Raw genomic sequence first — 21,812 nt, 5'->3', positions numbered from 1 at the left:
TTGCAGGTTCAACGCATTATCAATTCTCTGCACTGCCCTTTGGCTTATCTACTGCGCCCAGGGTCTTCACAAAATGCCTGGCACCAGTAATTGCATACTGCAGACAAAGAGGAATTCAAATATACCCATACCTGGACGACTGCCTTATTCAAGCAGAAAGCAAAGACATTCTTTTAAAGCATCTGGCATTTGTCAAACACCTTCTAAGTTGCTTAGGGTACACAGTAAACAAAAAGAAATCAAAACTAGTGCCCTCACAAAACATAATATTCCTAGGTGCCAGCTTGAATACAATGGCCCAGATGGCTTATCTCATGCCAGACAAGCAACGACAGCTGTTTCAATATTTCAAAATAATGGCAACAAAGACCCAACTCCCTGCAAGAAAAATTCTGCAGGCCTTGGGATTCATGGCATCTTGCATACTACTAATACCATTTGCAAAACTGCATATGAGGAAATTACAATGGTACCTGAAAAGTGTATGGACTCAGCACAGCCACAGCTTGGAAACTGATACCACTCATTCCCTGCCTTCAACAGGAGTTTCTATGGTGGGCACAGGCATGTCACCTCAACAAGGTTCAGCCTTTCTCCTTACCCACAGCCAGGCAAACTTATGACAACAGATGCATCGGACTATGCCTGGGGAGCACACATGACAGGGCAGTGCATTCAGGGCAAATGGACTACAGATCAGAGGCATCTGCATATCAATCAAAAAGAAATGCTAGCAGTACAGAATGCCCTAACAGCTTTCAAGGACCTTCTACACCCAGGACAACTAATAATAAAGACGGACAATACCACAGTCATGTGGTACATAAGCAAGGGGGCACACACTCCTACCCTCTATGCAGGCAAGCAATGACCTTGTGGAACACTGCACTGTCTTACCAGGTTCTATTACAAGCACAATTCTTGCCAGGAAAGAAAAACACATTGGCAGACAACCTAAGCAGAAACATCATGGATCCACATGAATGGAAACTAGATCCACAAGTATTTGAATTGATAACTCAAAAATGGGGACGCCCAGACATGGATATGTTTGCAAGCCCCCACAACCACCAACTTCAAAAATTTTGCACAAGGACCTTCCATCCACTAGTTTGGAAAGTGGATGCCCTCTCATTCAGTTGGAAAACATTAACAGTGTATGCCTTCCCTCCACTACCTCTTCTAGCAAAGGTACTGCTGAAAGATTAGAGAGGCCACAAATGATACTCGTTGCACCAGACTGGCCACGCCAGCATTGGTACCCAATTTTAAGGAACATGGCCCACGGCCCACCATGGATTTTGCCACAAATTCCTCACCTGCTCACCCAGCGAGACCATCAGATTCTAACTTCCAAGAAACCAAGGCAAATAAGATAAAAGATAATCCACAGACAGGAAGAACCGAACCAAAAAGCACAAAGTGCAGCTTTATTGAACAACAAACAGGTCAATAAATCAAGTGCTTTCGCCAGACAAATACCTGGCTTTCTCAAGATAAAAAGTAGTGTGACTGAAAAGTTTAAATACTTAAGCATCTAATGATGTTTAAGTATTTAAACTTTTCAGTCACACTACTTTTTATCTTGAGAAAGCCAGGTATTTGTCTGGCAAAAGCGCTTGATTTATTGACCTGTTTGTTGTTCAATAAAGCTGCACTTTGTGCTTTTTGGTTCGGTTCTTCCTGTCTGTGGATTATCTTTTATCTTATTTACCATCAGATTCTACACAGCCAGCTCAAGACTTTAAACCTGGCTGCATTGCAAATTACCTAAACAACCAGCCAACACCTTTATCCAAAGCTGTTATGGATGTCATTCTGGAGGCCAGGAGACCCAGCACCAGGAAAACCTATTCAGACAAATGGAAAAGATTTTGCGCCTGGAACCAGGCTAAAGGCCTAAACCCCCTTGATCCAAACATCCCTCAGATTCTACAATATTTAACTGAGATGTTACACAAAGGTCTTTCCTTTGCATCTATTAAGATCCACGCCTTAGCAATTTCAGCTCATTACAGCACGGATCCTTTAGTCTCACATCCACTCCTAAGACAGTTCCTCAGAGGGGCTAAGAACTTAAGACCGCCAAGGAGAGCTCCAACACCTACTTGGGATCTCAACTTTGTTCTGGAAAAGCTTACACTGCCGCCCTTTGAACCAGCTTTTTCAGCTGACTTAAAATTTCTTTCATGGAAAACTGCCCTACTACTAGCAATAACCTCAGCTAGAAGAGTCTCAGAGCTACAGGCACTAATGGCAGTGGAACCTTTCATCATTTTTCATCAAGACAGAGTCTCTCTACGAACGAATCCTTCCTTTATGCCAAAGGTGATATCCAGTGTGGCCCTAAACCAGACCATTCACTTGCCCACCTTCTTCCCAAATCCCCAGAACAAAGGAGAAAGACTCCTGCACTCTTTGGACATTCACAGGCAATTACGTTACTACTTGGATAAAACTAAGGCTTTCAGAAAAACTGACCAGCTTTTTGTAGCCTATGCTATAGGATCACAAGGAAAAGCTATGTCAAAACAGACCATTTGAAAATGGATAGGACATTGCATACGTTTTTGCTACATACATCATGGGAAACCAGTACCTGCTAACATTAGGTCCCACTCCACCAGGGCTACAACTACATCAGCAGCCTTTCTCAGGGGAGTGCCAACCAAGGGTATTCTGGAAGCTGCTACTTGGAGTTCAGTGCACACCTTCACCAAACACTATCACTTACCTCTATACTCTAAGACTACAGCTGGTTTTGCCACTGCAGTTTTGCAGGGCTTACTAGCTTCTTCTAACCCTGACTCCAACCCCCATCCTTAGCTTTGCGATTCAACCCAAGTGTGATGACTGCAGCAGGGTAACACGATGAACATAGTACAGTTTTGTACCTACCATAAATGTAGATGTTCGAGTGTTCACCCTGCTGCAGTCCAGGTTACCCTCCCTCCATCCCCTCTGAACTAGCTGAACTTATCTCTACCACTCTATCCTATACTACCTCTGTGGTGTATTTGCTTGTGCCTAAGGGTTTTGTTTTATTTTTATATAGCTATATATATATATATATATATATATATATATATATTGCCTACCTATTGGGGGCACCTGATATCTGGGGCAAGAAAAACTGAAAAAAATGGCGTTGGATGCCTCTTGTATACCCCTGGCGCACTGACGTCAGGGAAGAAGCGACAGCAACTGATGCCGGACCAAGACTTTGGAATTCAGGCCGACTGCGGGACTGCCTGATGGCAGGATAACCCAAGTGTGATGACTGCAGCAGGGTGAACACTCGAACATCTGCATTTATGGTAGGTACAAAACTGTACTTTTTCTCTATGAAGGGGCAAAGCTGTTTCTCAATAGAAATCGGCTCATTCACCCATCCCCTACTCGACACAGTTGGCCAGAGGGGTGGGTCATTTACATCTGTCTGTACTTTAGGGAAACCATAAGTAATAGGTATAGTAGGATGTTCAACAGTGAAATAGGTATACAACTCATAGTTGATCTGATGTGTCATAAGAAGGTCATATAAAAAGAAATTCAGTCTCTTCTCAATACCAATAACTTGAAATTTCTGCAGTTTTGCATAGACCTGTATGTCATCTAACATACTTCGCATCTTATCAAAGTATCATGATTTATCCAGGATCACCACCCCTCCTCCTTTGTCTGCAGGTCGAATGACCAAGCTTTGTGTCCTGGCCAACTGATTCAGAGCTTCTATTTCCCCATTAGTTAAATTAAAAATATACCTTTATTATGCTGTTTGTTGTTATCTAAAGACCTTAGGTCATTTTCACAAACATTAATAAATGCTTCTAGGGCTGGTTTATTCTCAGGTGTAAACAAGCTTGTTTTTTTTTAAACTTTAAACGTTTCATTCTTAAATGGAAACATAATATTTCTTGTAAACATTCTAAGTTCTAAAATAGTATCTATTAAAATGCTTCTGGTTGCAGGAACAAAGGAAAGTCCTTTGTTCAATACACTACATTGTTCATCAGTCAACTGAAGGTTAGACAGGTTAAATATCAGTTCACCTGTTTGTGGCTGCGAGTAGCAGGTCCCTTTCAGTTGTCTTCTACAGCCAAGTTCAAACACAGCCTTTTCTTGCGGCTCTGTGAGTGTCTTATCTGCTTCTCTTTGCAAATTGGGAGAGCTTCGGCTAAAAAATCGATGGGGATGTTTGAGACGCACTATTTCCTAATTTACCAGTCAATAAACTAATCCCCCTGGCACCTGACACAATTTTAGGTCTTGCTGCTGGTGTTACATCCTGTGGAACAATAACCTGGGATGTACTTGCATATATCCCCCCATTGTTTCTTTGTGAATTGCTTATCCAATCTCTTTTCCCAAGCCTTCCTAACCTCTGATTGAGTCTTGTAGTTCTCATCCAATATTTTTTATGCTTTACTAATTATTCCTTTCTTAACGGCATCATTTATTCTAGATTCTACTAAAAACTCTAAAAATGCTAGTCTTTCGTTTAGGACCCCACCTGTTTCTTTCTCTTTGTGTAAACCCTGATATCAAGCCTTGAAATGGAAGCCAGTTTCTAACCTGCAGTCCAAATAAATTCTTGGCATCTTAACATTCTGTTACCTTTCCTTCTCTAGTTATTTGCTCCCAATACCTTGGTTCCTTTGCCAGTTTTCTCCAGTATATTCCCGCGTCCTGCCCCCTCTTGCCTATTGTCTGTATCTTTAATTGCAGTCATCCCTATTGGCAGAATCGCCTTTCTCCATTCCCGTGGTCACTTAGTTCTTAGAAGACCTTTTGCTACTGTATGAATATAATATTCTGTATGATTATTGTTCTTCTTAAAGTCTGCATCCAAACTCCCAGTCTTTCCCTTTTACTTGAGTTTTCCCCCTCTTTCATCATCATCTCTTTCCACTTTGAATTAGTTTTCTTCTTGTGCTGTGTATTAGAGTCTTAACTGTGCTTTGAAATACCCCTTCAACTCGGGTAATCCTAATCCGCCCTGTTCTATTGGAAGAATAAGCATATTCTATGTGACTCTTGCCATCTTCCCCTCCCAGATAAAATCTTTCACCTCTCTAGTAATTGGTATCCACAATTCTCTTCTGTTTGATAAAAATATGCCTGACCTGTGTATAAGACTTTTGTTTGTGTCTTTCGGCTTTTCCCGGTTAGGGGTCGCCACAGTGGAACTCCGGTCTGCTAATGATTGGCAGTAGATTTTCGTACTGGCTTGCCGGGCCCTAACGCACAACCTTCAACGAAGGAACGTCCATTCACGCATGTCGCTAAACAGAAGACGCTCTAACTGAGAATCAAATGGGCAACATCTAACTGTGAGGCGACTAAAGGGACTAAAAACATTTTAACTGCTTGCACCTTACTGTCAATATCCATATAACGTAGCTTCCATTTTCTCAGTTTTTGTATCATCTTTTGTGTAGTCTCTTCCCACATATCCTTAGCTGCCACGCTAGTATTTTTAATCCATACTCCTAAATACTTAATTTTATCATGTCCCTATAAGTATGGATATTGCTAAAGCAATTTGTATATGGGTAAATAATTTACCTCTACTGCTTTTGTTTTAGCATCTTCATTAATTTTGTATCTTGAAAAGGATTGAAACTGTCTCATTATGTACACAGCACTGTAATGTCTCTTTCTGGTTTTGTCAGGTATAAAATAATGTCATCTGCAAATAGAGCCAGCTTGTCTTGAGTACCATACCAATTATAGCCTTGAATTTGAGTTCCTTATTTTCTTTGCCAATGTTTCTAAATATAAATGCAAATAACAAAAGGGAGAAAGGACACCCCTGCCTGGTTCCTCTGCTGAAGCAGAGATCATCAGAGAGGACCCCATCCACTTTAACCCCTGCCTGGTTCCTCTGCTGAAGCAGAGATCATCAGAGAGGACCCCATCCACTTTAATTTTCGCCTCCGACCTCTCATATACCCTTCTAATCAACCTTATAATTTTATCAGGGAATGCAAATTCTTCCATTGCTCTGCTCATAAAATCACAGATTACTCTGTCAGATGCTTTCTCTGCATCAAGACCCACCAACAACAGTTTACATTCTACTTTCCTCTGGATCATCACTGTTCTGTTAATGTTTTCAAATGTTTGCCTCCCCTTGAGAAAACCACATCAATCCATATCCATCAATTTTGGCATCACATTTGCCATTCTTTTAGACATAAACACTTTAAAAATCATGATTTGGTATTGAAATGGGCCTGTATGAAGCTGGATATTTACCCTCTTTAGGTATTACAGCTACTACCGCTTTCATGTTGTACATCTCCTCCTCTTAAAATACTGTTCAACAAAACCTTCCAGACATTTATCATTTTTCCCCTCCTAGCTTCCGAACTTCCAGAGGAGTACCATCTATTCCTGGGGACTTTCCTGTAGATTGGTTATGCATCACCATTTTTATCTCATCTCCTTCTATCTTAACTATTAGTAACTGATCCGCCTCTACCTCTAACCTTGGCATATTTAATTCTTCCATAACCATTTCCATTTGTACCTTTTCTTGATTTCCATATTTCTCTGCTTTATACGGACTTTTGTAGAATTTCCATCATATTTCTAATACTTCTAAAGGATCCCGTGTTACCTTCCTTGTTATAGGCTCCCTATGCTTAGTTACAACCCTTTCTACTTTCTGTTGCCTTTGTCATTGTGGTAAAAGTTTTAGTGCTCTAGAGTTATTAAAAAAAACAGTTGCTTAACAGCAATCTTTCTAAACTCATGCATGTTATCAAGGTAATCCCTTATTTTCTGTTTAGCATTCTACAGTTGCTCCTCTTCTTGTTCTGTGAGATCCCCCCTGTTTTGCAATACTTTGTCAGTCCCTCTAAATAATTCTTGTTACTGATTAACCATATCTTTCTTTCTTTTATTTCCACCCTGTTTTTAAATTCCACTTAATTTTATCCCTCTCCCTAACTATATTTTCAGAAGTTTCTATCTTCTGTAATAACTCCAGAATAATTTCCACTGCCCATTTCTTAAATTCGTCTGTGTTCAACAGATATGTGGGAAATGTACAGTGCCTCATTTTTATTTCATTACACTGTGTTTTTAATTTATTTACCATTGGCATATTATCTAAAATAGTTATTGGGTGCATATCAGGACCTTCAATTAAATGCACATGTTCCTGTGAAATGTAAATTTTCTCTATCCTTATTCATTGCAGAATTGTGCATCCATTTTACAAGTCAGTTTTCTTTGTTTGGTATCCATTTGCCTTTTTTTAACTGACTTTATTATACTGTGGTACTGTATCCCTCTGTAATTTCTTCTACTTCAGGGTATGCTCACTTAATTCAGTACGCAGGACAGGTTCCAGACAACACTTTTGATTACTTTAATTGTAAGCCATGTGTTCAGTGAACTGTGACTCTGAGGTTAAAGTGAAAAATTAAATTAATGCAGGTAGGTTTTGTTTGCTTGTAACACCCTGTGTTTATTGTACTGTGTCTGTGTGGCCTTTTGACAAGGAAAAGACATGATGGTATATATAAAGCCCTTTTAACTTCAATGATAGAAGATGAATCAATGACGAGCAACAACATTGGCATATCAAGTATATATAATTCTGGATGTGTGCGATTAAGTGTGTCAACTAACAATGTACACACTCATGGTACGGCTATTGTTGAGGGTAGTTGTTCACCAATATACTTTATCACAACTTATTCCTTTGACACTAAACATATCATCCATATTGTACGTAATAATTGGAGGTTACTTAAGCTTGACAACTTTGTTTGGGATAAATTGAAAATGCCCCCACTGTGTGTTTTTAGAAAAGGGAGTCTTTTAAACAATTATTTGAAAGGGGTAACTGGAGGGGTGACCATTCCATCAGTAACAACAGGCCTAACGTTAACTTTAAGTGTGGTAGATGTGGCACGTGCAGATATATTATGCCTACTGGTTCTCAAACATTTGTAGCCAATTCATATATTAATCTTTATTGCCACTTTGATTGCTATACTAATAATGTGGTTTATTTAGCTAAATGCTGTTGTTGTCCTGCATTTTATATAGGTAAGACTAGTAGGGCATTTAGGGATAGAATTAAGGAGCATGTGCTAGACATCAAGCACATGAGAAACACCAATGCCTTGGTCAGGCATATTGAATCATATAAAGGCATGATTTCAAGTTTTGTGTCATACAACATATTGTTAAGGATAGTCAAGGAAGTGTTTTAGATGTCCACCTTGATATCAGTGAGATGAAGTGGCCGTTAACTTTAGATGCCACCACATTTCCTGGTATAAATGATCATATTAGTATTGCCCCCATTTTAAAGTATAGACATCTCATGGGTTAATGTAAATTGAATTTTAGTGATCAATTTTGTATATCATACATTACATAACTCATTTTCATTTTATGATTTTTATTTTCATATTTGTTGTATATTATCAGTTTTATCATGGCTTGTGGTTTTACTAATATTGATGTGATTAACGTAATTAACAATTAATTTTTTACTTTATTTTTGTTTCAACTTTCTTTTGTGTTTCTTCTTTTTTTATGAATTGGATCTTTAAATGGGTGTGTTTTCATGGGTTAATTGGATTCAATTATTTAATTAATGTATTGTAATGTGAGTATTTAATGGCTGTGTTGATTCTAGTTCATTTGATTTTTGTAGTTCTGAGGAAGTCTGTTTAAAATTAAAAGATGAAACCTAGGTAAACCATTCGTTGTGTGTGGGTGTTTGCCTGCAGTTCCTGAAGCTGAATCAGTTGCTGCTCTTTTTTGTTATATCAGCCTTTTGATAATCTTCTTGCTTGTTGCCTTCTTTGACAAAGAATTCCTGGTAATTTTCAGGATTTGTTTGAATGTTTCATACTTTTCAGCCTTTTTTCTTTGACCCCACACTGTCCATCTAGGATGAGAGCCTTAAAAGCCCATTCATTCTCCTTAGAGTTAGAATCGAATGAGGATTATGATTTTCTTAAGCACTAGTATCCTGTGCTGCACATTTGACCTTGCTATGCGCTTCTGTGTGATGTGACTGTTGGCATGTCTGCATTCCCTGCTGCAGTACTGTGTGCTTCTGATACAGTCAGGTGTCCTATCCCTTGGACTGGGAACAGCATCCCCCCAAGGTGGTCGATTTGGCATTAGCGGTTTGATTCTCTCCCCATTTTCCATCTTCTACAGCATGCAAGCCTGCTGCTACACTTGAGTCATCTCTGGCAAAACCAGGGGTGTAGTCTTCTTAGTTACAAAACTGGTCATTATTTTGAACTTTTTCAAGTAACTGGGCAAGTCTCCTGATGTTTTTTCCAAGATGTATATGAGAAGATCAATCAGCAGAAACACAAAAGCTTGGTCTAAAATTGTTATTCTTGGAAGCATTTATACTTTGTTTAGGTTATATTCTTTTTTTCTTCCCTTTTTTTTAAACACATTTATTGAGCCATCACTTGTGACATAGGCAAATTTACATTTATGCAAAAGTAATCAAATTGTATTAAATTAATATTAACAAACCACATACTTCGCATATATTGCTGTATATCACATAACCTAAGGAACATTGCATAAATGATTAAATTCCTGCCCCTTTTTTTTAAAACAAGAAGCATCTTTATTAAACCACCACTTACGACATACAGTCATCCATCATCACAAGCCATACTGACACACTCCCAGTTGCAAACATTATACATCACTTATCTGCCCAACTGTTTTCAGTAAAACATCACATAGCTCATTTTAAGTCATGCCTTCTTTTAAACCTCGTTCCTCCCTTGTATGTGTTGTTCCCACAGTTCATATTTTTCCTATGTAGTTTACTCCTATCCTGTTCTAAAGATCTCAGTTCCAGTTGTTTTATCTCTCTTACTATATTCACTATTTATAATGTAGTTTGTTTAGATTTTGATTACCATTTTGTAGTAATTGCTTTTTTGGTAGCCACCATAATTAGACACAGCAAGGCCTTGGCATATCTTGGCAATTCTGATTCTGTATCGTAGCTTAGAAAAATCATCTCCCTTGTCCCGCCAATTCGCCCACCCAACACATCCAACAGTGCATCCTGCAGAGAATCCTTAAGTCTGCCAACTCACCGCACTCACAGATAATATGTTCCCAAGCACCTCTTTCTTCCACATCACACCTCCAACATTTGCAGTCTACCTGAGGAAAAATTCTCTGCAGTCTATGTGGGGTTTAAAAATATCTTAAACGTTTTCAAGCAAAAATCCTAAATCTTCTAGATTTTGTTGCATATTTGGGAGACATACATATATCCTCCAGTTGTTTCTTTGTGAATTGCTTATCCGGTCTCTCTTCCCAATCCTTTTTAACCTCCTTATTGATTCTTATAGTTACCCCCTCACTTACCTGTTGATTGTCAGTCCCCTCCTTGGTCAATCAGCTCATTCATTTCCTATCACCAGCATGAGGGTCGAATGGGAGGAGCCATCACTCAGGCAGCCATTGGATGATTCATGGATTGGCTGTCCACAAAAGATGTCCCATCACTTCTGCAAGTCCTGCCTCTCCGTGTGTGACATGTGCAATGATTCAGGAAAGTCTGTATGTCCGTGCCCCTCATGTGAGCTCAAACCCTTCCTGTCACACTGACAGAGACAAATGGGCCATTTCTCTTTCACTCCTCCCCCTACTTGACCTGGTTCCTACAGTGCAGGTGCCACTAATCAAACTTCAGTCACCTGAGCTGTAGTCACGACTTCAACCCTCTGCACCATGGAGCCAGGCTTATTTAGTTTATGTATTCATAAGGTTTTACCTCTTGCTTAATAGGTGTTATTTTGAGTTGTGAATATTTTGTTTATTTTTGTACTGTGTTTATGAACTCATTGAAGTTATAAAAAAAATTGGTAATGAGTGTGATGTCCCCACTCTGGACCAGTAATCAAGGAGCCTGAAACCTCACGCACTGGAGAGGGACGTTCACTTGGAATAAAAATCAATACACCCAGTATTTCCAGATGCAGCTCTCTGCATCAAACACATTTTCCCTTAAGAGCACACAAGGAACACACTCAGACAGGGGTTTGGGTTTCCAAGTCCATCCAGATCCCCAATAAGACTCCATACTAGCACAGCTGTAGGGTTGGGTCCTTAGCTTCTGGGTGTCCAAGCCAAGTTCTGCCGCATCCTCTCTGTGAAACCAGTGCTTTGTGTCCATGCTCCAAGTAGCTGACACACACACACACACACACACACACACACAAACACATACTCTTTGAGGTTTGATTTTCACACACACACACACACACACACACACACACACACACACACACACACACACACACACCTGGGAAAGGCTGGCACAGATTTACTAGCTATGCCCCCTTCTCCCCAGACTACAAGGTAGTTACACTGCCACTAGACACCCCAAAGCCAGCTACTCTAAGGTTCTTACAAAGGTGCCCAATTATACAGAGTGAAATTAATATTAATACAAATTATTGTGTTTGGCCAATGCATTAAGGCTTTCGGGAGTGACCACTGTGTCACCAAATAAATACAAGTACTGTCAGAGGTTAAAATATTCTCTAAAAGATCAGCCACAATGAAAAGTTTAAATATATTTAATAATAAATAAGAGAACATGAAAATACTAAATATCTATTTCGAATAAACACCAGAGTTTCAATCACAGGAATATTAAAAATAACACAGATGGAAAGGCTTACACAGTGACAGAAAAAAAAAACAATACTTAACTAATCGCACTATGTTTTCCTGACTGATCTAAAGAAGTGTTATTCCCTGGTTACTTACTAGAGCAAGGCAAGGTGAGAGATCCTTCTTTGTCAGGTTACAAAAACAGAGTGCCATGAGACTTCATTCTTACCTAGTATTAAAATATTGTTTTTAGTTATGGATTACAGAAAGATGTTGTATATATCTGGTTATCTGACTTCTGGTTCCCATGCAACCCCTCATTGCTAGAAACTACTAGGATTTAGCAGCTATGTATCAATAATACACACACAGAGAGCCTTGCTAAGATCTGCTGAAGCTCCTAGAAGTCATAAAACAATTTCAAACCTCCATCCTTCCAGAGTAGCAATTAGTTCTCCCCACTGACAGTGCAGGAAGTTTCCTAGTACAGACTTTTTGTGTCTGGCTGCATTGAGAGACCTGTAAGATACAATCTTTATGGCCTAAGACAAGTAATTTAATTTAAATTTTTTTTCAGAGTTTGAGATTAACCTGTTCTCTTCCAGTATCCTCTGTTAAAACATACACATTTAAACAGTTACAATAATACATGTATATTTCTTTTTTCTGTTCACCAGGATACACTGTTAAATTCTTAACACAAGCAGCTTTACAAATACGTTTTTCACCACAAGCATCTGTACAAATCAGTTGATATGCAAATGGCATACAATTCTTTACATAATTCCAGCTAGCTCTGCTGGCATATGTTACACATCCACTGCCCTACTTCTCCTGGCATAACTGGCAATACTTCATATTGTCACAGTGAGTTTTCATCAGTATTTGTTCCAAAGTATTAAACACAGTTTCTTGGTAAAGTTAGGATAGTAAGAAGAACTGATAAACTGAGGATGTAAAATATATTTAGGAGTAGCAGAGGCAGCACCAAGCTGAACTGAGTGCCTGAACATGGATTTAAAAATAAAATAAATAAAACCTGTTCTTAAATCTAGAGCTCTGAGCATTAAGTAATCAGTATGTGTGTGTGTGTGTGTGTGTGTGTGTGTGTGTGTGTGTGTAAATATATATATATATATATATATATATATATATATATATATATATATGGGATCATTGCATAATCTCGAAAGTTTGAAATACTGAATTTCAAACTTTCGAGACTATATAGCCGAAACCCCTAATTACCGAAAGACCAGAGGCGTGAATTTCAAAATCCCGATCATCGGAAGTTTGACATTCACGCTTCTGGTGTTGCGGTATGGTGGAAGGTCAGGTAAGTATCTATGTTTAAATGTGTTGGTTAGGGTTTGGTGTGTAAGTGTGTGTTGTGACTGAGATATGTGTGTGCGAGGGGAATGTAGATATGTGGTGGTGTTTTGTGTGTTTGTGTATGTAGTGCAACCTTGGAGTTAGAATATTTGGGTGGGGGGTGCAGTGGGCTTGCCCCCTTGCTTGTCTGTAGTTTAGGTTTGTGTTCTGGGGGATGGTGTGTGTATGTGTGTGTGTGGTGTATGTTGAGTGTAGTTTTTGGTAGTTTGAATTTCGCGGTTTTGATGTTTTGGTATTTGTGTTTTCGGTATTTGGTCTCGGGATTTTGGCCATCGGTAGTTTGAGATTTTGGAATTTAGTAGTAGTGTATGTATATATATATATATATATATATATATATTTTTTTTTTTTTTTGTTTTATTTTTTTAATATCTTTTATATATGTTTACACATATACTTTTTGTGATGTGATATATTATTAGTTTTAGTTGTTAGCACTTTAAATGTTTCCAAGTAGCTTTGATGGTTTAATTAATTGGAGTTGAGCAAGATAGTTCTTAACCTGGCTGTTTTTACTCTTTGTATGGTCTGAAGAAGCCTTGGTGGTGAACGCTTACCTAGATTCATAGATTAGTACTAAGCTAACTGCCCCTGTGGGCCATTTTTTAGGCCTAGCCAATTGCCCCATGTGAGAATTGAACCCTGCACTTTGTGTCTGTAAGGTGAACACATTAACCATTATGCCAACCCCCTCCCCTGTCTTTGTTCATTAAACAGTTCTGTGTTTTTATACATCTGATTACTATGTTTTTATGGTCATACTCAACCTTGCTCTGCTCTGCTGTTCCTGTGTTGTACTTGGACTGCTTAAAAAATAAATGTTAAATTTAATGTAATTTGTAAAGTATATCAGACATGTAAAATGTCTTCATTATCTTCAGAGTTATTCGTAGTGAGTACAGTGTATGAAAATTAATGCCACAGATGGAAAGGCTTGTTTTAAGTTAAGAGCTTCTGTCTTTTCCCAGTACACCCCCATAATTACAAAAAATAATCAGTGAACAAAGGTTTACCACCCTGAATGTGACAACAGAATGTAGAATTAAATTGTGGTCTCTTAATCCATGTGTGGCAAGTAATATAACTAATATTTTTTAAATGGTTTATGCAGAGTTGTTTTTTACTGTTAGAACTCACAAGTGTAAAAAAAAATAAAATAAATAAATTGTTTCTAAAAACTGTGCCACCATTTGGTATGTGTGCTCAGAGGTATTACATAAATGTGGTTGTATTGTGTAATTTTGACAGCTCTTCGTAATATTGTTTTTTAGGTTACGGAATGTCTGGAGATTTACGCAGTTTGGCTACCACCTATCCTGTTTTTGCAAGTGTAATGCAACACATGCAGGGGCTTGTCGAGCTCCTTTCTGTTCATCAGCAGGTAAACCCATGACTCTTTTTCAGTTTTCATCCTTGGGCATACATAACCTTGTGGCCTTAACATTATTTGAAAGGAAGAGATTGAGGAATCATGGAAGGGGAAGCACATGGCTGAGACATCCCTGTTACCTTGTACCTTTGGGGGGGGGGGATACATAGCTGTTTTTGTGAAATTGGAGCCACAGTAGTACTGTGGCAAAGTAAGCTATTTTAAAAAGCCATAGTAAATTCCATGTGTCACATGCATCAGAAAAGCTGTCTTCAGTCCATAATCATTCTGTGACATTTTGAGTGGGATATGACATAATTACCTCTGTGACAGTATTGCATTTAACAGGAAATCTCTTCTCAGTAGTACAAAATGTACATAGTAGTTTTCTATCCCTTTCACTTGAGAAGCTCATTATTACAGAAAAAGGCTAATTTATCTTTATACTGCTCTGTGTTCAGCTGCAGGGCCAGTAGCAAAGCATATAGGTATGTTAGAACCAGTATTACACCATTAAAGTTTGCATGATACCCCCATAATAATGAGTTCCAAGGATCCCTGACAATCATTTGACTAATAGCAGCAGCATATACATTTTGCTGTTTTAGCAGAGTTTAGTTTATTTGAAGGCATTTGAGTGAAAAAATAGTAATAGTAAATAAATTTGACAGTCCCATATATGTTGGGTAAGGAGATTGCAGGGGTATTATATTATGCAGAATTAAATTTTTAATTTCACCTGGTGTTTCCCATGTGCTTCTCTGCCTCTTTAGTGCTAGAGCTTGTTTAAAAATAAAGGTAGGAGGCCATCTACTTATATGACCAGATGCTGATTTATGCTTGGGTTAGACAGTGAGACTCTCACCTGTGATGATAGCTGCTTCTTCATTTGGATGAAGATAAAATATTTTGGGCCATATTATATTTTTTCTCTGCATTTAATTTGGCTGCATGGAGTGTCACAACCTGTGTTTGTAATTAGAAAAATTACTAGCTTCCCTTTCTGTCCCATGTGTACATAATATAGTACCATAGTAAAAGTATATGTCGTGCCATCTATGAGAGCAGTAATGCTTTTTAATATTGTCTGAGACTTGGTCACAATAAGGCACATCATTTCATCCCAGTGAGAAGATATCACATGTGATCTGGTCAGTCTTTTTTTATATATATATATATATATATATATATATATATATATATATATATATATATATATATATATATATATATATATATTCTGTGTGTGCAGATTTGGATTATTCACCTGATGTTGTTAAAGCAAACAGTTTAATGGCCCTAAAATGTATTAAGATGTTCTACCTTTAGTATCTTCATTTATTCTGGTGATTCTGATTTGTACCTGCTCAAGTGCAACATTTTTAGGAACTTCCAATGTGCTTTTGGTTCTGCAAAGACTAAAGCAGTATCTATAAATGCAAGAATTAATTTAACTTCTTGCAGAACATATGTTCATCATAGTGTGGTGTTCCCATAGCATAAGGTATCAATAGCTGTTCAGCATATTTTATTAAGGTTAAGATTGTGTTCCACTGAAGAGCTTTTTTAAATAGGATATTGGAAAGTAAAACCATCAGGACAAGAGGTCCAATTGGTTCTGCTGAAGTGTGGTTAACTTTGAAGCATTCCAGGGTTGATAATTTCAGTGACTAGCCTACTGTTGCCTATTAAGTTTAACTCCAATTCACTTAAATCACCTTGCATTGTATCTTTCTTTGCTTTTGTTGCAAGTGTGGGATCAGGCAGGCTTTTATTGTAGGGTTTACATTTGGTATTAGCAACCTTCAGCCCATTCATGTATGTAAGCAATGGATTTTCTTATTCTGTAACAATATGTTTTGTTCATGATTATTGATGAATTTAAACTAGTAGTTCAATGTGCAGCATGATGTAGTGAAAGATGTCCTTTGATTTTGGAGATGCAATGGTAATTTTTATTTTAAATTTTTTTTTTTACCCTTGCATCTGCTGACCATCAGTCCTTTCCCAAATGGACTTGAGCCCATTTGTTTCTATGAGGTGGGGAGTCCCCAGAACTACAGAGGCTAGAGCAGTCTGTCAGGGTAATCATTTAGGTAGTCATGATGGTTGCTTACTGCCTCAGCACCGCAGCTATGATGATATTTGAATGGTCTAATCCCACCTCCAGGGTGGTGGACGAGCTACTTTGTATCACTTTGAATACCTATATATTTTAAATTTGTTTATTTATTTATTGTCATTTGTTTACTGGGATAGTCCACTGGGCCAGTAAGAGCCCATTTTCAGTGGAGGCCCATGGAGAAAAACTCCACAAACAATAAAAACATAGACTTAGAACAGGCATTAACATTTGTAAAGGTCCATAAACATGCATATGGAAAATAATTAAGAATTAGTTAAAGTTAAAATAGGATTTGGCAATAATTACAATTAAAACAAACTTATAATACAAAGTAAGGCAATTCAAATGTAAAAGTCAGAACTTGTTTCTAGGAAGTAGCTATACAGATCATCTCAAAGATGATCCTAATAGAAATCTTGAGACAGTAAGTAAGATCAGATAAGAGCTAAAGCTTATATTTTGCTGGAAGAAAGTAGACAAGATACTGTACACAGTTAGAAGCAAGAAATATTGCATTTTGTCAAAGGGCAAGAAAAGAAAAGCTTTCTTTTAACAGACTTGGGCACAACTTAGGCCCTTAGTGGATCACTTGAATGTTGAAATATAGCTGTTATTAGTTGGATATTTTAATTGCACTTTACCAGAAAGAGACACAACTAAAGATAAAAACTTAGAATAGTTGCCTCTGCAAAACAACTAAATTATTTCATAAATACAGTAAATTTTAAGAGATGCATATGATTTAAAATTTTAAAAATCCATTAAATGCATGCATTATTCATTTAGGTTTACTAATATATGTATAAAAAACCTGCAAGATAAACTCGTAAAAAATGTATAGTAAAGTAAAACTACTGCTCGAACTAATATAGACAGTTTTTTATTTGCAGTGGCATATATTCTACAATTAAGTATCTAATATTTCATGTGCTTTGTCTGACCAAAACATTTTTACTCTGAATTTAAGTTTAAAGTCTAATGATTTAGTTTCTAGTCAAATAATTCCAGCCTGTATTTAAAAATTAAAGAAATTAAAGAGCGTTTTTGAAGGAATTATATTTATTTATGGAGTTTAAAAACAATAGTGAAGTTACTCATATTTTGTGGGATACTTTGAAGGCATATTTATATGGTAGAATTAAAATGAAAACATACTTATATGGTAGAATTAAAAGCTGCTATCTTCACAAAAGAAAGGAATGGGATAAGGAGTTAATTATTTTACAATCAAAAATTGAATTGAAAGCCTTAAATCAGAAAATCATAGAAATATTAAACCAAAAAAATTTCAATAAATATGGAATAGTTTAAATTACAACTGTATTCTATTAATCCAAAAAAAATACATAGATTAGCCATTAGATCAAAAAGATTAATCAACATAAACCATATTAAAGAGATTACAAATAAAGTAAAAAACTTGAGAACATAACCAATCTAAATGATATACTGGAGGGATTTAGGAAACATTGTGAACTAAAGACTAATGAATCATCCTTACCAATGGTCGTCTAACTGATAGCTTTCTAAAGGAGAGTATAATACATAAGTTAACTAAAGAGCAGAATGTAAGGTTAGTTAAATCAATTTCTTTTAGTGAACTAAAACAACAAATTAAAAACTTAAACATAATAGGGCCTTTCGCCAAGATGGCACAATTCCTGGAGTCAATTCCTAATAATATATTAAAAATTATTTTAAAAGCATTTGAAGAAGTCAGAAATACATTAAATGTCTTCCCTTGTGGAAATTTGCATTGAAATCTCTTATTTTGAAACAAAATAAAGACCGTAAACTATGCTCTTTTTTTGTTCCATCTCTCTCTCAAATGTTGAATATAAAATGTTTGTCTATATTGGTGAAAAAATTAAATTCTGTGATGTCTAATCTAATAGAAGATGATCAGACTGGTTTTATTTTAAGCAGAAAAGTGCAAGATAACACTATTAGGCTATTTTCTTTAATAGATGTTGCTAATTGAGTAAGAACTTTCAATTGTAAATCTAGACTTGGGCAAAGCTTTTGGATTCTAGTAATTGGAATTATTTAAGTACTCAAACATAGTTTCTCTTCAGATTTTATAAAGTTAATAATAAAGCTTTCTGAGAGTTATTTGTCCTTTGTTAAAAATGGATCATTTTTGTCTAGATCCTTAAATACTAAAAGGTACAAAACAAGAATGTCCTTTATCTTCATTATTTTTTGCTTTGTCAGTAGAGCCCTTTGCCACCTTTATTAGAAAAAAAATACACAAATAAAGGAATTTTCTTTTGAAGGTAAATATAGTTCAAGGATTCATCTTCATTTGAACATATTCATAAATTAATAAAATATTTTGAGAAAATTTCATGTCTAAGCCTTAATCATAATAAAACAGAAACATTGCTGATAAATAAAAATAAAAAAATACTTTTTTAAAGACTCAATTGGGAGAATATGGAACTTAAATATTTGGGAAATATTATAAAATCTAATTAGAAAGAATAATTTTCGGCAAATTACAAAATTCTAATTAATGCAGTATCAAAACTAACTGATAATTGGAGCAAAATGTTTTTCACAATGGAAGAAAGGCTCACAATAAGAATTAACTTTACCAAAAAATTAATTTTGTATACAGTCATTGATTTGATTTCTGACCAAAATAATTATTAAACAGATAAATTCTATATTACTTAAGTTTTTGTGGTTTCCTCAAAAACATTGAATAGCCTTTGATTGGCATGTTAAAAGTTAGGAAGAAAGTAGAACTGGATTTCCTAATATTGAATTATATGCCAAATCTGCTGTTTTAAATATAGTTAGTCATTGATTAAATTCTTCCTATATTTCTAACTGGAAAACTTTACATGAAACAATATTAAACTCAAATTATAAATCTGAAATGAGTGCAAACTTCCATCCATATATTAACATATATTGGAAAGTAAAAGGCTTTTGAATTAATTTCAGGAAAATTCCTGTTTTTATTCTGTTCATTAATTATATTTTAACTGTGTTCAAGAAAGTGATGGATAATAACTATCTTGTTAAAGATTTATTGATTCTGATGTTTCCTGTATCTCATACTAATGGTTGTTTAGAGTCATCTAAATAAAATACTTGATCTTAAAGAGAATAAGTTAAAATTGTGGTATCAATTTTTAGATTGAAATAAATTGCATACAGCTGATCACCTTTTGGTTAGATACAGCATAAAGAAAAAAAAGGAAGTTATGTACTCACAATATCATTACATCTGAGTTGTTGCTTTCATTTGTCTTCAACCTGTGGGTACTCTGATCCAGGACGGATCTGACTTGGCCTCAATTTCCAGCATCTGATCCGAGCTCCAAACTCCTCCCCTACCCATAATTCACCCGTCTCCCTACTCGCTTCAGATTGAGTTTGCTGCTATCCATAGCATCCTTACCTGACCCAAGATCTTATCCCAAAACAACAGGTCTCTAGAAGCATTAATAGGGGAACAAAGGTATGCCAACATGCTGACTATGTCTCTTCTAGCCAGACCATCACACAGCCCACGTAAGGCAAGAGGGAGGGATGGTTGAAGACAAATTAAGAGCAACAACTCAGATAGAACGTTATGGTGAGTACATAACTTCCTTATCTGAAGTTGTCTTCATTTGCTCTTCAACCTGTGGGACAGTGTCCCCAGCTACCAAACACCTGGGAGCCCCTCATGGAAGGATATTCCAGAGCACGGTAGAGCCAAAGGATGCACTGTTCCTTGTAGAGTGTCCAACTTGTAGTGAGAAATGAAAGTATGCAAAGATGCCCAAGAAGCCGCTGAGCAAATGTCATCCAGTGAAACTCTGGACCAGAAGGCAGCTGAAGTAGACATATATCTAGTAGAATGCACCTTAAGGTGATCTGGCAGGGGTAAACCTTTAGCTGAATATGCCAGAATAATACACTGAGAGATCCAATGATCAATGGTAACCTTCAAAACATGTTTCCATAAAAAGGGCTTAGAATAGGAAACAGAGTTAGTCCAACTTATGGAAAGATTTTGTCCTATGCAAGTAAAAACATAACTGTCTATGAACATCCAACAAGTATAATTTGTACTCTCATTTATTCTGAAAATTTGGGAAGGAACCCAGGAGATTGATTACCTGACTAATGTTTGATTCCAAAACCACTTTTGGAAGGAAAGGGGGTTAGTGCACAGAAGACACCCTGTCTTTATTGAAAGATCATATAAGGAGGTTTGACCGATACTGCATGAAACTCCGAAACCCTTTTGGCTGATGTAATGGCAATCAGGAAAGCAGTTTTCCATGACAATAGCTGTAGATACACTGAAGCTGCACATTCAAAAGGGGAAGAGACAAGAGCTTGCAGAACCATTGTAAGATCCCAAGGGGGCGTTGGGTCCTTATTTGGTGGCTGAAGCAAAAACATACCCTTCAAAAAGGCTTTGCAAAGCTTAGAAGAAGCTAAAGACGCCACGTTATTGCCTACATGAAAGTTAGATACAGCTGCCAGCTGGACCTTAACCATAGAACTGGTGCCTTAATGAAAAATGCTTGCCAAAAATTCTAGGACCGCTGGAATTGGAGCAGTAAAGGGATCTAAATCATGCTCATGTGCCCAAATAGAAAAAAATTTCGACTTACTGGAATGAACCTTCCTGGTAGAAGATTTATGAGCTCTTTCAAGTATTAAAGCCATCAATAAATGCAGATATTTCAATGGAAAGACCATTCATCTGATATCCTTTTATCTGAAAAGATTTACAAAATAGCATTACATCTTACAGTAAAATTGTTTAGTAACTTCACTTAGACAAAACGTTTTCATTTCTTTTAATTTTGTCTTCATGCTCCCTCCTTCCCAACCTTCTACAGAAGCATTTCCGGTATGTTCAGAGTTTAACAAACACTTCCTGTTGCATCTTTACACAGAAAACATCACTGCAATCCACTTTAATGAAAATCTAGCTTGCAAGGCTCTCTGAAGTAAAAAAATAAAAAGATATGCAAGTGGGAAATTTGTATTTTAATTGTATTGTAAAGCAGGAGAATGCTCTCGACTGCCCAAGGTGAGCTAAACCACAAAACAAATTGTTTCTGATAAATTTGTAACAATGCAAACTTCAGCTTCATAAGAAAAGCAGACATTTGACAACACTTATAATCAGCAGTATACATAAGTCCCTTTCCCTCCATCATGACCAAATCCCTATTTTGTTGATTATCTACTTATTAAAGAAACGTCTGTAATACAGAAAAACAAGTAGAAGAAATTAAAGAAAGAGAAAGGAAAAGAAAAAACAAT

General features: G+C 36.7%; 1 protein-coding gene across 1 annotated transcript in view; it reads left to right on the top strand.

Moving 5' to 3' along the window:
• The window catches only part of LOC122790655 (exonuclease mut-7 homolog), a gene marked incomplete in the record, with an annotated part of 2,442,473 nt that overhangs the window by 1,706,649 nt on the left and 714,012 nt on the right, over positions 1-21,812 (top strand). The window contains 1 exon segment of the mRNA XM_044058180.1: positions 14,307-14,416. Coding sequence (XP_043914115.1) covers positions 14,307-14,416 — 110 coding nt within the window.

Source organism: Protopterus annectens, chromosome 16.part0, assembly GCF_019279795.1.
Source record: "Protopterus annectens isolate FY-2018-M chromosome 16.part0, PAN1.0, whole genome shotgun sequence".
Taxonomy (NCBI): domain Eukaryota; kingdom Metazoa; phylum Chordata; order Ceratodontiformes; family Protopteridae; genus Protopterus; species Protopterus annectens.
The sequence above is the reverse complement of the archived record's forward strand: the minus strand, read 5'-3'. Positions and strand labels throughout refer to the sequence as shown.